The sequence below is a fragment of the Sinohyriopsis cumingii genome, chromosome 10 (assembly GCF_028554795.1).
Source record: "Sinohyriopsis cumingii isolate HCF-2022 chromosome 10, ASM2855479v2, whole genome shotgun sequence".
Lineage (NCBI taxonomy): Eukaryota > Metazoa > Mollusca > Bivalvia > Unionida > Unionidae > Sinohyriopsis > Sinohyriopsis cumingii.
In genome coordinates this window covers 113,038,178-113,056,723 of record NC_142970.1, presented here as the reverse complement: position 1 = coordinate 113,056,723, position 18,546 = coordinate 113,038,178, and the positions used below count along the sequence as shown (strand labels likewise).

At 37.8% G+C, this 18,546-nt stretch overlaps 1 protein-coding gene across 5 annotated transcripts in view; it reads left to right on the top strand.

Annotated features, from left to right (window-relative positions):
• LOC149791044 (NEDD8 ultimate buster 1-like) overlaps positions 1-18,546 on the top strand; it is an 84,337-nt gene that overhangs the window by 49,436 nt on the left and 16,355 nt on the right. For all 5 annotated transcript variants that reach the window (XM_089972952.1, XM_089972948.1, XM_089972949.1 and 2 more), the window contains 3 exons: positions 1,972-2,060; positions 4,542-4,647; positions 13,255-13,347. In XM_089972952.1, coding sequence (XP_089829078.1) covers positions 1,972-2,060; positions 4,542-4,647; positions 13,255-13,347 — 288 coding nt within the window. The remainder of the gene's footprint in view (positions 1-1,971; positions 2,061-4,541; positions 4,648-13,254; positions 13,348-18,546) is intronic.

Below are 18,546 nucleotides of genomic sequence, written 5' to 3'. Positions count from 1 at the left end.
AACCTCTTAGTTTCAGACATGGCCTCATAGCTTTTTGCTGAATTCACCTGGGACACTTTTGCATGTATCACCAGGTGCTGGACCATACAGGGATCACCTTCATATCAGTATAAACCTATTATAATCCTTTCAGTTCATAGGTCAGCATACTCCTACAGGGTAGTGTAGGTATAGATTGGATGCATTTCATCATCCGACCAGTTCTTTTAGTGTTAATGTGGTTGGATAATGTAGTAGAGAAAATAAATTTTTTGTAATAATGCGTCACAGAGAATACTTATCCAATCACACTACTATTAGTCCATCCCACCTTGCTCCCAAATGTGAATATCCTGTTGTAGGGTTGGCTCAGACCTAAATTCAGCTCCTATAGTAAACATACGGAAACACTGTATTAATAGTAAACATGCGGAAACACTGTATTTAAAGTAAACATACAGAAACACTGTATTAATAGTAAACATGCGGAAACACTGTATTTAAAATAAACATACAGAAACACTGTATTAATAGTAAACATATGGAAACACTGTATTAAAAATTAACATATGGAAACACTGTATTAAAAGTAAACATACAGACACACTGTATTAAAAGATAGCAACTTTAAATTTCAGAATGCTCATGATCAAACATGTATTTACCTGTAGAGACATATCCTTGATGCATAGAGAAAACCATATGATCTGCCACATTTTTGGAAACTATGTGTATTTAAAATGTGTTTTTGAATCCAAACCAAAAGAGACAGGTGCTAATTTCAGTCATAATTTTTTCAAACTCATGTCTGTAATTGGATTGAAGTCCCATCAATATAACATTGTCTCAATTCTTCTTAGTTACAACTAGGATAAAGGACTACTGTACATTTAATGTTATACTGGTTGTGGCATTTTCAGGACCAGTATAGCTGTGGAATACAGTAAATATAATGTTATACCAGGCAGTTCTATACTCAGTACCATTATATTAGTGGACTAGTCATATATTTCTTATGATATGGAATACTCTGTACCATTATAGCACTGGGCTGTCATGAATGTTATATTTCCTGTGATGTTTTAATTTTCATCTTTTGCAGCACTTCTTTTTGTTATATTTTAAGTTGTGAAGTAAAAGATTCTAGTTGTATATTTGTCATTGCCTCTGTACAGATTGTTGTTGCACACTGATATTGCCTGTGCTCAGACCATTTCGTGTTGTATGGAAACAGATTGTTGTTTCACAGACTGATATTGCCTGTGCTCAGACCCTTTTGTGTTGTGTAAAAACAGATTTTTGTTACACAGGCTGCTATTGCCTGTGCTCAGACCCTTTCATGTTGTATGGAAGCAGATTATTGTTACACAGACTGATATCGCCTGTGCTCATACCATACTGTGTTGCATGGAAACAGATTGTTGTTACACAGACTGATGTTTCCTGTGCTCAGACCCTTTCATGTTGCATGAAAACAGATTGTTTTTACACAAACTGATAATGCCTGTGCTCAGACCATTTCTTGTTGCATGAAAACAGATTGTTGTTACAGAGACTGTTTGCCTGTGATCAGACCCTATAATGTTGCATGGAAACAGATTGTTGTTACAGTGACTGATATTTCCAGTGCTAAGACCATTTAGTGTTGCGTGAACACAGAATGTTGTTAGAGACTGATATTTCCTGTGTTAAGACCCTTTAGTGTTGCCTGAACACTGATTGTTGTTAAACAGACTGATACTACCTGTGTTCATACTCTTTAATATTGCCACAAAACAGATTGTTGTTACACATACATATTGCTTGTGCTCATGCTTATTTGTGTTGCCCCACAACATATTAATATCATGCACTCCTTTTTTCTGTGTTCATACTCTTAAATATTGCCACAGAACACATTGATAGCATGCACTCCTTTTGCCTGTGTTTATACCATTTAATATTGCCACATAAGATACTGGTAGTACATGTGTTCACACTTCATGCTTACAGGAAAAGGAGGATAACAAAAAGAAAGCAAAAGATGTGAGAAAAAGGAACAGGCTTGCTAAAATCTTAGGAAACACTGCTTCTGGAATAAGGTAATTTACATTTGTCTTTCCAGGTGTCTTTTTTAGTCTCATCCCTGTCTCACCATTTGTCTTTCCAGGTGTATTTTTTAGTCTCATCACTGTCTTACCATTTGTCTTTCCAGGTGTCTTTTTTAGTCTCATCCCTGTCTTACCATTTACATTTCTGTTTGTATTTTTTGTCTCAATTGATATTTGGGTCCTACTTGATTTATAACATATATTCAACTCATCTTATGGTACACTACTTTTGGTAGAAAGTGTAATTATATCGAGGGCAGTATCAAGATGATAATTAATGGTATTTTCGTGATCCATATACATGGAATATTTTGTTGTATGCATAACTTGTCAATTTATTATTAAAGGAAAGTTTTCATACAATGGATGGCTAAAGGGCATCTGGAGGTTTTATATCTGTACATTTATTTTTAAGTTTTTCACATCAAGAATTGTTACATTTTGATAGCTGTTACATTAATTTTTAAGAGTAAATAAGAATTACATTTGCATTCTCTGGACTGATCAGCTTTCTTCATAAAGTTCCTGGAACTGAAATTATTGGTCCGACTAGAGTCGCTTTAACATGGGGTTTTCAAAAAAAACTTTGAATCATGGGTGCTCTTATTATTTGTTTGATAAAATGACATGACCTTAATATGCATCAAGATTATTTCAGTAATAATAAGTTCCCTTCTTTTAGTTGCTGTTACAATAAAGGATATAACTTTCAGTGGGGATCACTGAAAGTGGTCTGTGTGAACAGGTGTCCATTTTATAGTGGTTTAACTTTTTCAGTTATCTAAATGTCCATTGAGACCTCATCCACCATCATAAAATTCCACTCTGCTCTTAATTATACTCAAAAATATTTTTACATAGTAAAATGTTACATAGGACATTTGGAAGACTACAATTTTCAAGTTTTGAGTAACATTCATTACTTAGAATGTTAGGATTTTTTGGGGGGATACATGGGACTGTATTCTTAAAACTATTTGAGTGTGAAACTCGATCACAGACTCAAAATGCCAAATCTAATATGATTATTGGAGTACATCTCAGTATGTGAAATTTAGTGGTCTCTGAGTGGTACTCTTGTTAAATGATACTTGGAGTATATCTGGAGATCAGTGAAATTTAGCATTCTAGGTAAGTAGCTCTAGTTAAAGTAGACTTGGAGTAAATATAAGTCAGTGAAATTTAGCATTCTAGTAAGTGACTCTAGCTAAATGTGACTTGGAGTAAATCTAGGTCATTGAAATTTAGCAGTCAAGTAAGTTACTCTCGTTAAATGAGACTTGGAGCTAATCTAGGTCTGTGAAATTTAGCAGTCTAGTAAGTGACTCTAGCTAAATGTGACTTGGAGTAAATCTAGGTCAGTGAAATTTAGCACTCCAGTACTGGTAAGTGACTCAGATGTTACCCAAAGTGCATCTAGCTCATTGAAATTTAAGAGGGTCTCCAGTTAAATAATATTTTGCATACAACTTTGTGAAATTTGAAAGCGCATGAACAGGACTTAAGTTAAATGATACCTTGAACACATCTCCAACTGTCACAAGGAGATCACAGACCATCTTTAATTTTAACATCATCTGCATCCAGTTTCAATAGTGAAATCTGTGAAATGCATTGATGTTTAAAAGTGATGAGTTGCAGTATTACTCTGAAGCATTTTTAACAACAAAAGTCTCCAGATATGATGAGGATTCAAATAACCGACACTAGCATAGCAAATTCAACATAAATACCATCCTAGAAAATACATGGTGGGCACACAGAAATAAAACAGCATATATTCACTCATTATGTTGCACCTTATCACCAAATAACCTTCCAGCATTATTAAAATACTGTATATACTCGTTTTTATAAGTCAAGTTCAACTGCAAACTGCTCGGACTTGGATCTAACGTAACATGATTCTCCAGCAGGTCAGGGTCCTTCCAGTTTGTTAGGAGTAATCAATAAAACAAACAACATTGACCCTGGTCTGCAGGCTGTATCATGCTGTTACAGATCAGAATCAGGATCTTTGTTCTTTGCAGTGTGACTCAACTTATAAGAAAGTATATATGGTAATTAATTAGTGTAGTTGTTTTAAAGATATGTAATAAAAATAAATTAATGTATAATATGCACAGTACTTTCAATTGGAATATGTTTTTGTGGGGGGTTTGAGTGGCACTTTTTACTACAGTATTGTTTATATCAAGCTCAAGGAAATGGGAGTAAGTGCCTTTGCCAAGGACATTTCAAGGTGGCTGACTGTGCTGTCATGGACAGGATTCAAACCCACAAACCATGTATTATGAGTCCGTTGCTGTACCTACCTTTTTTCTTCGATAAGAAGAACTATATTATGTCGTATTTAAGATCACTAGATCACACTCTATGTTATATGTCTCATATGATCTGCTAATATTACACACACATATGCTGATATCACATTAACATTGTAGATATCACATACATATTCTTTTTTTTCAGGGTAAATGTGGAAAATTATGAGATGCTGGTGTCGATGGGTTTCCCCAAGGGAGCCTCTGCAGAAGCACTGCGTCAGGCAAATAATGATGTCAGCCAAGCTCTTGAGGTATAATAAATGTATATAAAAAGTTACTAATAATATCAAGATTTTACAAAGTCGTATTATGCTTAGGTTTTTTAGGCTCTGAGGAACTTCTTTATGTTTAGCTCTTTTTGGCCTCTTTACCTTGATATGTCTAACAATGTAAAGGGACATAACTCAAATTTTAATTCTTAGAGGAAATGATTAGCTTTAGGATGACTGATCCTCTTACAAAGTTTAACCTATGCAGTACTTCAAGCTGAAAATAATCATAAGATGTAATTACTTAAATAATTTTTATCAAATTGTTTTGTGAATTGTTTTAATTAATTTTCTGATTAGAGGAAAAGACTTTAACATTTCCAATTTAGATTATATGCTTTAAGACAAATATTTGTATTTTTGTATTTTGATCATAGAAAGAAACATGGTTCTAAATATATTACATGTTATTATGTTCATTCCTTTCATCCTATTTAATGTGGTCCTAGTACAACATTAAACTCGTGACATGCTTACTTATTGTGCCACATTGCACATAGGGGTGCCCCAAGTGGCCGAGTGGTCTAAAGCGCTCTCCATTACGGATCACTGCCATCTCACCTCTGTCTCCGTGGGTTCAAGTCTCGAATTCAGCCAATGTGGATATGTGGGAAAGCTTGCCTGTAGCTTCTCGTGGGTCGGTGGTTCTTTCCGGGGTTTTCCTGGGTTCTTCCTCCACCATTAATACTGGCCGCCATGTATAGCCTATCGTGTGATGAAAAATGGCATTAAACCCTACAACAACAACAACAACAACAACATTGCACATAGGCTCATGACATCCTTGCTTATTGTGCCACATTACGCATAAATTCATGACATGCTTACTTATTGTGCCACCTTGCATGTAAATTCATGGCATGCTTACTTATTGTACCACGTTGCACATAAATTCATGATATCGTTGCTTATTGTGCCACATTCCACATAAACTCATGTCATGCCTACTTATTGTGCCTCATTAGAGATAAACTTGTGTCTTTTGTTTATTATGTGATCTTGCAAATAAACTAAGGACATGCTTATTTATTGACATGTATAAGTGGCAGCTCAGATTAAAAACATTATTTTCTTGGTGTACAAAGCTAAATCAGAGTGACATAAATTAGTCAGTGAAGAGGCTACAAAATTAGACAAACCTGGGTGATTGGAGGAAGAGAAATGTGTACAAAATCCAAAAATATTTTTTAATCACTTTCCATTTACTAATGTTGATGTAGTATAAATATCATATTTTGTGTTTCTTCTTTGAATACGTTCCCCAATCACATTATGTTACATTAGAAATATTAGCCTGCTACCTCGCGAATCCAGCCCTACTAAAAGATGAAAACCATCTTATGGTCTATTTTTAGAGAGACAAAAGGCAATAACTCTTGTTCACTACCTCCCCTTGATACCAACAGGTGTCGCCAGTTTTTAGCTTTGTTGTGTCCTGAGACACACAGTGCAATAGCCTCCAACAGTCCAGACATATTTTGTGTTTCTATGGACCCATCCAATGTTCATTTTGCATTTATAATGCAGATTTATCAATCTACTGTAGGTTGTTTGCTTTATTCCACAATTTCTGCCAATATTTTGAGAGATTTGTCACTGTTGTTGACTTCCTCTTGTAGGACCATTGTCCCACCACACTATTGTTGACCTTACACAAGGTCATTATTCACTTACTCTGTCCGCTACGGAACTCTTAATAACGAATTCTGAAGTGTTGCTTCATAATTATGCTTAATTTATTCATATTTCATGCTGTTTTAATATAATTGTTATTAACCAAGTATGCAGCATAAGTTTTAAATAAGGGCATAGGTTTCTGATATGACAATTCACCAATCTGTTAGTTACGACAGTGTTTTTAGTGACCTAGTAAATTCTCACATTGCTAGTTTCTGCTTTAGTTTGTGATTTGTGTCATTTTAGCATATGTCAATTTAACATTCTACAGGTCACTTCAGAGCATGGAAATTTACCATGATTCCTGTTTTGTTTATGTTATGTATGCATGGTTTCTGTGATGCAGTGTCTATAACATGTGGCTATAAAAATGTTTTCTTTCATTGACCTAGTAATTTCAACGTATTACTAGTTTCTGCTTAGGTGTGTTTCTTGTATTAGAGCATGACAGTCTACCATGATGTTATCGCAGTCTTTTAGCAACCTATTAATTTCAACCATTTACGAGATTCTGCTTTAGTTTGTATCTTTTGTGTCATTTCCACAGAATATTTAATCTATCTATATGCAGTTTCTTGACATAGAAGTACGCCATGACTCCTGCTTTGTTATGTTATGTATACATTGTTTTTGATATACAGTGTCTACAGTTTGTATGGCTGCCGAGTTAGATGATTTATACTATTAGCTAGTTAGTCACATACTAATTTGCTTATCTATGCCTTGTTTTCTCTCATCTTGTGTCATTTCAGGAGGAATGTTTACTACAAGCATGGCATGCACATGCACAAAGATCACCCTTTTTGGCATTGAAGAGAAGGAGCTAAATATATACTGTTTGATTGGAGAACACATGCACTTCTGTACTTCAAAAGGCAGCAAAAGGGAAAGAGATGGTCGAGGCCACAGCAGGATACCTCTGACGTCCTTAGTCTCCACCTCCAGTCAGCCTCAGTGGCAAGCCTTGGGGGGGCTGGTATCCCTCCCCCTCCTGGCTAAAGTTCGTTGCAAGGAACCAGCATATACTGTTAAGTCATGAGATAGAGAAGATAAAGGAGGGGACCATCCATCGCTGAATAAGATGCATCAGTTGGTACAGCAGTCAAAGCCGCACTCTCTTCCATCTGAGCAAATCATTAGGGGAATATTCCCAATTTTTAGGCAACCAAGTCTGGGTAAGCCTCCACATATGTCAGGGCATGGCCTTTGGGTTGGTAATTCAGAGTGCATAGGATCAGCTGGTCCCAAATAATAATAATACTGCTGCACTGACACAGCCATCCAGCCGACACTGGCAGTCACACTGTCATTAACAGCAATCTGGCTGTCTCAGCATGGAGACCTCTTGGCTGGACTGGGCCAGCTACACAATGTTTATGGGGATCTTAGTGATAGATCCATCTGTCTAGCTGGGCAGTTGGCAACATATCATTATTTCATTGCCGATTTTGATGAGAAATCTGCCCATTCAGCCATGGCTTGGGAGCAGCCAGCACATGTGCATGCCAGACTGATATATATGCAGCAGCGGTCGGTGCTGGAAAGACCAGCAATGCTGGAAAGGCCGGTAGTGCTGGAAAGGCCAGTAGTGCGACAATGCCGACAGTAAGGCAAAGACCAACAATGCAGGCATTGCTGGAAAGGCTGGCAGTGTGTCAATGCCAGCAGTGCTGTCTTTACCAGCGATGCCAGATAGTAGAGTACTCATGGCTTATACTCAAGGGAGAGCTCGTGTCTTGCACAGATACGACTAAGCGGAGTTGTCAAGGCCAACTGGAATGACCTTTGCTGAGCTTGAAGCCGAGCTAGATAAAAACCTGGTGCACAGTAAGGGTGATAAGTCATTGATAGTCACATGTGCACCTACATCGACCCCAATCATACCATAGTACAGTGGCTGTGTGAAACCAATTTGAGCTCATTGGACCTCCCTTATTCCCGCAAAAGGGGGGAGGGCTGATCCAGCTCAGAGGTGCTTTGGGTTCCGTTCATCAACAATCCCCTTGCCCCTCCACGCGTTACACCATCCAATTGGGAGATGGATACCTTTTGATAACAGAGGAAACGGTCACTCATAAAAGGCACAGGAGCTTGTGCTAAGGACACATTCCCCAATGAGTTAATCAAGACATGCTTTTGGCATGCAAACAGCAGGTTGAGGCCCAACATTTGCTGGAGTCTTCTCACCAGATTCCTTCTCCCCATCAGACAGGGCATGTATGCTGTTAGTCTCAGTCTGACATTTGTATAATTCCACTTCCCTATCAACCCCTTCTGTTCCTAGTTTTCATGTTTGCTGCCCCTAGTGACTCCACTAGTTTTCATGTGTCACTCACACTAGTGACTCCACTGTCTCCCCGTTCCGGGTGTCATCATCAACATCAGCAGCATACTTGGGCAGTATCTTAAAGAAAAACATGGTAAGTTCTATCCTACTCCAAGGTGGAATGATCTCTGTTCTCTGCCAGATCACAAACTGGGAAATTCAAACCGTTGTACATCTCAGAGTTCCGAGATTAACCGTCTATCTTGCCCATCTGAGTGCCTCTATCCCTCAAGTGGCCGACTTTTCTAGGAGGAGAAACAGTTGATACCAGAGGCTACCTCCCTATCATTTTGGACAAATTCCAGCATCATGGCAGCATATTGGTGTGGGATAGAGACCTATCAGATCTTTTAGATTATATTCATCTCCTTGACCAATATCCCTTATTCTTCTCCAAGGGGATCCAATTAGGATTTCATAACATGGCTAGATTCAAACCCCTTTGAACTTCTAGCCTACACATGGCTAAAGTCACTATCATATGTTTACTGATAGATTTAGCTTCAGCATGCAGGTTAAGAGGACTGCATCCCTCTTTATGTTCAGTGGTGCTCAGGATACCATTGGGATTCATCGCCCAGAACAGATTACCATCTGTTGGTAGACAGACAGTGTCCCTGCTCAATTAATTCCATAACCAGGTCAAGAACAGTGGCCATGCAAGATTTTGTTTACACCCTCTTGGACAAATGATCTCAAACACAATCCATCATCATGGCAGATGTGACATTGGGCATGATAAAGATCTCTCAGATCTGTTAGACATTTTGATCTCCAGCAACCAAAATCCATAACATTATTTCCAAAATGAAATTTGTCTTTGGATTCTAACTTGGCTCAAGTCAAGCAAGTTTGAACCTTTCGCTCATGCTTCGCTAAAGTTCTTATCATACAAGACATGCTTCCTGACAGCTTTAGCTTTCACATGCAGGATCAGTGAGCTACATGCCCTTTCAGTCGACCCGAGCTATCTTCTGTTCAGTTTGGATCATTCACTAGTCCTCCTTGCACAACCCGGCATAGTTGCCAAGAATCTGTTGCCAACTGTAGCTAACTGACAAGTCTTCATTTGTCCTGACGTTTCCATAGACATGTCTTGAGAGGCAGCTATGCAAGATCATGTTTGCACCCTTAAACACTACTTGAGATGCACAGAGACAAGCCATGGCATGAGCAACACCTTTTCTCATGTGGCTTATTGTGCTGAAGTTTCGAGCAATCTCTGAGAGACCAAACACAGGATATCATGCTTCACACCCTTTATTTCTGACTGAATGGGTGTCATATGCTTGGTGTACTCTGTCATCTCACCAGATCAGAGTAGCCTCATGTCTGAGCCCTCAAGTACCACTTGAGACACACAGAGACACGTTGTAACATGTACAGATATCACTTCCTCCCAGTCAAGGTCATTAACCAAGGCATCACCTGTCGGGCCCTTGCTTCATGGTTAAAGTGGCTTATATGCTCAGCATACTCTGAGATCTCTCAAGACCAGAGTTGCCTCTTGAAGATTACAGCTCGCAAGATTTTAGCCATTTCTGCGAGCCTCCCTTTCAGATTTGATCTGAGACATTAGATAAGCTGTTGAATGGCATGCAGAGTCAACCTTCTCAAGTTTTTACCTCAGAGACTTAGCATTGCATAGACAAACATTCGATCTGGTAGGGCTGGTGGCAGCTGCACAGATGGCTACCAGACCCAACTAGACCAATCAACACAGCCCATTAGCTATACATACACGAGTCCCATATCAAAGGATCTTGGGCTTTGTTGTTTAGGTCAATAGGAGAACAGGTTAATTTCCATATGGGGAATCCCCTTCTCCTATAGCTTATTCTTCTAATGTAATGTGATCAGGGGAATATATTTGAAGGAGAAAGCAAATCTATAAAGTAAATTATGTTTCTCCAAGAATACTTACCCAATCACATTACTTAAAAACCCTTCCAACCACTCCGCCATGTGAACATCTGAGTTAATGTCTCGCTCTTCTAAAAACTGGCGACACCTGATGGTATCAAGGGGAGGTAATGGGCAGGAGTTACTGCCTGTTGTCTATCTAAAAGTAGACAATAAGATGAATTTCGTTGTTTAATAAGGCTGGATTCCCGAGGTAATGGCCTAATATTCCTAATGTAACATAACATGATTGGTTAATCATTCATGGAGAAACAATTTACTTTTAAAATTTGCTTTTTCTTTATTTTTCCATTTTTCATTACACATTTAACTTTTACAAGGGTTGATATGTCTACCTACATTTACCATTGAGTAATTGGCCACATGTTGTCGTTCATGACACAATTTAGAACACTTGGGTGTGGATAGGACCAGCAGCATTTTCTGGTTACTGGTTCTGTGTGCTTGCAGGAACTTGAGGAGTTTCACATTCTGGAAGCAGGGGATCAGAAGGTTCAACACAAAAAGAGTCAGTCACAGGAGCATTGTTCAATATTTTCAACATTACTTTTTATTTCAACACTTTAAGTCAACAGATTTAGTGAGCCTATGGTATCATTGTGTGTCTGTCCAACATGTCTCCATCAACCATCTGTAGTTCGGTGTTTCTTACCACTCTAAAGGCCAAATGAGTTAGATTAAACTAACGAGATGACCTTGCATTTGATTGGCTGTTTTTCTTGCCACTCTAGAGGCCATATTTTATATGTTGACTACGCTTGAAATAAGGACCCCAAGTGGCCGAGTGGTCTAAAGCGCTCACCATTACGGATCACTGCCATCTCACCTCTGTATGTGTGGGTTTGTGTCTCAGGTTCAGCCTAAGTGGGTATGTGAGAAAGCTTGCCAGTAGCTTCTCATGGGTCAGTGGTTCTTATCGGGGTTTTCCCGGGTTCTTCCTCCACTATTAATACTGGCCGCCATGTATAGCCTATCTTGTGCTGAAAAATGGTGTTAAACCCCACAACAACAACACTTGAAATATATACTTACCAGTATATCATCAAGGTCTACAATAGGTCTGATAATGAGTGAGATCCATGAATATTAATGAAGTTTTATTACATTTGATTGGCTGAGTTTGTTGCCACTCAATATCTGATCTGATTTTCATCAGACTTGGAATTTATACTTGTGTTGTTAATATTTTTGACATAAATCTGTAGTATTAGATGCTTTATTCATTCATGACGGATGTCACTCATAACAGCAAACCAGGCCTAAATGAAGGGAGTTAATGCATTTGGTAATATTAGGCAATCTAACTCGTAACAGATTTAAGCTTTCAAATTCAGGAACTCAGTGGGGATAAACTTCACTGGAAAATCAGAGTTTTAACTTAACAGATTTTGTTTTACAAAAAATCAGAACAGTATGCTTTTAAAGATTTCTCTATATTTTGATTTTATGATAGACACCCTAATTACTACTCATGTATGTAAGTTGTTAGGGTCAGGCAGCATGTGAAATCCATTTCTAAACTGCATTACACAACATATATGGGATTAAACTAGCTATATTAATTTAAATAGTGCAAGAGTTTTTTATGTCCAACATCTTTTTTTCTGTTATCAATATTGGCCAAATTCTGAGGGGATCGTTGAAGCCTGAACCTGAAGGGAAGGGTTTCAAAATGCTTGAAGAATTTGTTGAATGTTGATACCAGAAGAAACATGTATGTTTGCTGTTCTTAAAAACAAAGAAAAACTTTTAAATCAGTTGCATCATAAAGTTTCCCATGATAAGGCATTAATCCACTATCATGAGTTTGCTTAATCCTTTGCAGGGCCACATGCGATCCTGATCAGCTGATGCAAAACAGAAGCGCATCTTGCAAGAGCATTAACTTCTAAGATTTGTTTAGCAATAATTAATTGGGACATCGTTCAGTATAATATTTGTCATTTCTGATGAAATAAAGCAATTACCAGCTGTTTGGAAGTAATTATTTGAAATTATCCAGGTTCAGAACCATATTTTGATTTAAACACAGTTGAGAATACACAGTGTACTGTGGATCAGATGAATTGATAAATATGTGTGTGTCTGTGTGTGTGTGATTTGGATTTCTAATGTAGCTCTAACAATTTTTCAGTTATATCACCACAATGTCTGCAGTGTGGCAGTTTATAGTTATGTCTAGCACTGAGGCATCATGCCATAGACATGTAGCATGCTGTCCCACCCAGTCACATTATCCTGACACCAGGCCGACCACCCCTAACACTAACCTCTTAATGCTGAGCGCCTTGTGAGACAGCTGTTTGTACCATTTTTATAAGCCTTTTGTATTGCTTGGCCAGGGTTTGAACCCGCAATCACCCGCATCTGAGGCAGACGCTGTAACCACTAGGCCACTGGAGCGGTTGAATTGAAAAATGTCCTCTGCTTGCATTGTTATCGCTCTGAATAAATCAGATGTCTTATGACAAGAATGGAAAATCGCTCTCTTTTGTGTGACTGGAGAACCTATCAGATTGCATATTTTCAGTCAATACATATGCTGCATAATGCATTTGATTTAGTTGTAACCTGGATAATTTAAGAATACAGCTTAATATCTAATACTAGTTACTGATTCAATGCTTTAAAGTCAACATACCCTAATTAAATGTCTCTTACAGGTTCTCCAGAATCATCCTGAATTACTCAGCTTGCCCGATCCCTCAGATCCTAAACCTAATGTGGAGGAAATATCCGATGAACTTGTAGCCCAGGTTTGTTTTTATGTCTAATTGTGTTTGTTATTGTAGCTCAGGTGTGTGGTTATCTCTTATTATCTTATTGTATCCCGGACTTGTGTTTCTTATTATAACCCAGGTTTGTGGTTATCTCTAATTGTCTTTGTTATTGTAATCCATGTGTGTGGTTATGTCATATTATGTTTGTTATTGTAATTCATGTGTGTGCTTATGTCAAATTATGTTTGTTATTGCATTTTAATACCATATTGTATAGATTCAGGTCTAAATCTTACCTTATTTTCGTGAGGTTTGTATCCATATTCCACTGTTGCCAGGTGACATTCATTTGGGTGTTTAATCTTATGCAATGCTTCCAGTTATCTCTTGAATGATGTATCACTTTACAGGTAAGACTATTAATTTAAGAGACTGCTACTACCACTACAATTGCTATTTCATCTTCTGTTACTTCTGTTATTATTATTACTTTTTGCTTTTATTCTAATTTAAAATGAAATGTATGAAACTAATTTTAGTAAAAAGAAATTTAGGAACCCTTAGCAGGATAAACGAAAATATTTGGGATCTATTAATTTTTTGTGAAATTAAACTCAAGATTATAAGACTATATTAAAAAACAATAAATATAATTCAGAGCATCAATAAGACCACTATTAAGTGCAGCAATTTGACCCTGCAGTAAATTGTTGTTATTGACAATCACAGTCCTGCCAATCCTTACTATTGTGCCATAAGTCTTATAAAAATTACCCTTTCAATAGGGACTTGCCGAATAAAAGGAAAAACTATGGAAATATGGTTGTTGCAGTAAAATCCAAATAATTGGCTTGTCCATGTTTGAATTAAATCTGGGTTTCATATTAGTATAAGTGGAATTAGTCAGTGAACCAGACCAACTTCTGCATTAGTACCTCAGACGCTTTAAACTGCACATATTTTTCATGCTAAGCATCTGCACCATCAAACTGTTGATTATAGGATTTTTTTTAAAATTAGGTCCAGCTACCAAACTAGATGTTCAAGAAGATAGGAAAAAATAAGCCTCTTAAAAATATTTAAAAATCAGTACAGAAGAACAAAAAAGGAGTAATCAGATTGTTCTGAATATAAGCAGGAAGGGACACAGTTACGTTTATGGACATCACATGTCAATTAAAGTATGTTGCATGGTGGGATATATGACTGCTGTCATGTTAAATGAAGAAACAAATTCCACAGCTGCCCTGCAGTTACCTATTTTTGAATATAAAATTCTATATCCTGGTCAGAACTCTGGTTTTCTTGCAGACCATAATGTTAGCATTGTCAGATGTGTATCCATTGCAGATTGACCATGAAATATGCTTGTCTCTATAGAGCAAAGAAAAATACACCTCTTAAGGGATTGCATTGGGGGAAGCATAATTTTTTTCTAGCTTTATTGCAAGCTTAAACTAATACAGCAGTAATAAGTGCCACTGTCAAGTATAAGTGTTGAGGCAATCTTTTTATGAACCTATTTCATGGATAAAATCGTCCTGAAAAGCATGAGTCGGTTAATAATTGTCATTTTAATGTTCAATTCAGCATGTTGAAAATGTTCTGGTGTTTCCTGATGTTATGTCCTGATTTTGCTGATTTTGTTGATGGATGTTGTACACTCCAAAATGACTAATGTCTGTATTGTGTTGATGGATGTTGTACACTCCAAAATGACTAATGTCTATATTGTGTTGATGGATGTTGTACACTCCAAAATGACTAATGTCTATATTGTGTTGATGGATGTTGTACACTCCAAAATGACTAATGTCTATATTGTGTTGATGGATGTGCAAAGAATGAAATGCTCCATCTTGCAGCTGTGATTCACAAAGTCAGTGGGGAATTCTAAATTTAGTTTTGACGGGCTTTGCTTGCTGATGGCTCTTTGTTTCCTGATTCACAGAAGCATTTTGACATTTTGCCTTCAAAAGCAAATTATACTTAAGCATGGTGGTTGAAATAATGTTTTTGTTTTAAATATGGAGGAAACTCCAAATTTAAACAAACATTGTCGCTGTTCGCAAACTTGCCAATAATCTTGTCAGTTATGTGTAATAACCTTTTTCTTTGAAATGTCTAGCATATTTTTGATTTTCCTACAACTTCAAACAAATTTTACCTATGCAATTTAACTATGCATAGGAATTTTACCTATGCAAATTAGCACCATGGTCTCTCCCACTGCTGTCTTCAAAGGGCTGAACACATGACCCTAGTTATTGCCAGCCATTTAAGTAATATGTAAGATGATGGTTGCTTATACCTGGCCACATTGCCTTTTAATTGCTTCTGTGACAGTTGTATAAACTACCCCCAAGGATAGTTGTACATGAGCAGGACTGTTTACCATGTGTATTTTTTATTATATATTACACACGTATATTGAAGGGTCGGGTCTCTTTGTTTTGAAAATTATTGAAATTATGTTGTTAAAAAATGACAGGGACTTGGTTTGTAAAAAACTGTTTCTTTTTAATGTGACAGAGTGTGTTTTGGCAAGTATGATATGGGCATCCCTCATATAGATCCAGTCACAGAAATGGGGTGTTATTTTGTGGATCAAACATAGGACAACATATACCAGACTCGTGCATTATTCTGGAAGAGTGAGTTTGACTAGAGTGTGTACCTTGCTTTTGTCCACTCATAGTGGAATACATTCATTTGTCCACTCATTGGAATACATTCCTTTGTCCACTCACAGTGGAATACATTCTTTTGTCCACTCACAATGGAATACATTCTTTTGTCCACTCACAGTGGAATACCTTCTTCTGTCCACTCACAGTGGAATACATTCTTCTGTCCGCTCACAGTGGAATACATTCTTCTGTCTACTCACAGTGAATACATTCTTCTGTCTACTCACAGTGGAATACATTCTTCTGTCCACTCACAGTGGAATACATTCTTCTGACCACCCTCAGTGGAATACATTCTTTTGTCCACTCACAGTGGAATACATTCTTCTGTCCACTCACAGTGGAATAAATTTTTTTCTCCACTCACAGTGGAATACATTCTTCTGTCCGCTCACAGTGGAATACATTCTTTTGTCCACTTACAGTGGAATACATTCTTCTGTCTGCTCACAGTGGAATACATTCTTCTGTCCACTCACAATGGAATACATTCTTCTGTCCACTCACAGTGGAATACATTATTCTGTCCACTCACAGTGGAATGCATTCTTCTGTCCACTCACAGTGGAATACATTCTTCTGTCCACTCACAGTGGAATACATTCTTCTGTCCACTCACAGTGGAATACATTCTTCTGTCCACTCACAGTGGAATACATTCTTCTGTCTACTCACAGTGGAATACATTCTTCTGTCCACTCACAATGGAATACATTCTTCTGTCCACTCACAGTGGAATACATTATTCTGTCCACTCACAGTGGAATACATTCTTCTGTCCGCTCACAGTGGAATACATTCTTCTGTCCACTTACAGTGGAATACATTCTTCTGTCTGCTCACAGTGGAATACATTCTTCTGTCCACTCACAGTGGAATACATTCTTCTGTCCACTCACAGTGGAATACATTATTCTGCCCACTCACAATGGAATACATTCTTCTGTCCACTCACAGTGGAATACATTCTTCTGTCCACTCACAGTGGAATACATTCTTCTGTCTGTTCACAGTAGAATACATTCTTCTGTCCACTCACAGTGGAATACATTCTTCTGTCCACTCACAGTGGAATAAATTTTTTTCTCCACTCACAGTGGAATACATTCTTCTGTCCACTGACAGTGGAATACATTCTTTTGTCCACTCACGGTGGAATACATTATTCTGTCCACTCACAATGGAATACATTCTTCTGTCCACTCACAATGGAATACATTCTTCTGTCCACTCAAAATGGAATACATTCTTCTGTCCACTCACAGTGGAATACATTATTCTGTCCACTCACAGTGGAATACATTCTTCTGTCCACTCACAGTAGAATACATTCTTCTGTCCACTCACAGTGGAATACATTCTTCTGTCCACTCTCACAGTAGAATACATTCTTCTGTCCACTCTCACAGTGGAATACATTCTTCTGTCCACTCACAGTAGAATACATTCTTCTGTCTGCTCACAGTAGAATACATTCTTCTGTCCACTCACAGTAGAATACATTCTTCTGTCCACTCACAGTGGAATACATTCTTCTGTCCACTCACAGTGGAATACATTCTTCTGTCTACTCACAGTGGAATACATTCTTCTGTCTACTCACAGTGGAATACATTCTTCTGTCCACTCAAAATGGAATACATTCTTCTGTCCACTCACAGTGGAATACATTATTCTGTCCACTCACAGTGGAATACATTCTTCTGTCCACTCACAGTGGAATACATTCTTCTGTCCACTCACAGTGGAATACATTCTTCTGTCCACTCTCACAGTGGAATACATTCTTCTGTCCACTCACAGTAGAATACATTCTTCTGTCCACTCACAGTGGAATACATTCTTATGTCTACTCACAGTGGAATACATTATTCTGTCCACTCACAGTAGAATACATTCTTCTGTCCACTCACAGTGGAATACATTCTTCTGTCTACTCACAGTGGAATACATTCTTCTGTCCACGCACAATGGAATACATTCCTTTGTCCACCCTCAGTGGAATACATTCTTTTGTCCACTCACAGTGGAATACATTCTTCTGTCCACTCACAATGGAATACATTCCTTTGTCCACCCTCAGTGGAATACATTCTTTTGTCCACTCACAGTAGAATACATTCTTCTGTCCACTCACAGTGGAATACATTCTTCTGTCTGCTCACAGTGGAATACATTCTTCTGTCCACTCACAATGGAATACATTCTTCTGTCCACTCACAGTGGAATACATTATTCTGTCCACTCACAGTGGAATGCATTCTTCTGTCCACTCACAGTGGAATACATTCTTCTGTCCACTCACAGTGGAATACATTCTTCTGTCCACTCACAGTGGAATACATTCTTCTGTCCACTCACAGTGGAATACATTCTTCTGTCTACTCACAGTGGAATACATTCTTCTGTCCACTCACAATGGAATACATTCTTCTGTCCACTCACAGTGGAATACATTATTCTGTCCACTCACAGTGGAATACATTCTTCTGTCCGCTCACAGTGGAATACATTCTTCTGTCCACTTACAGTGGAATACATTCTT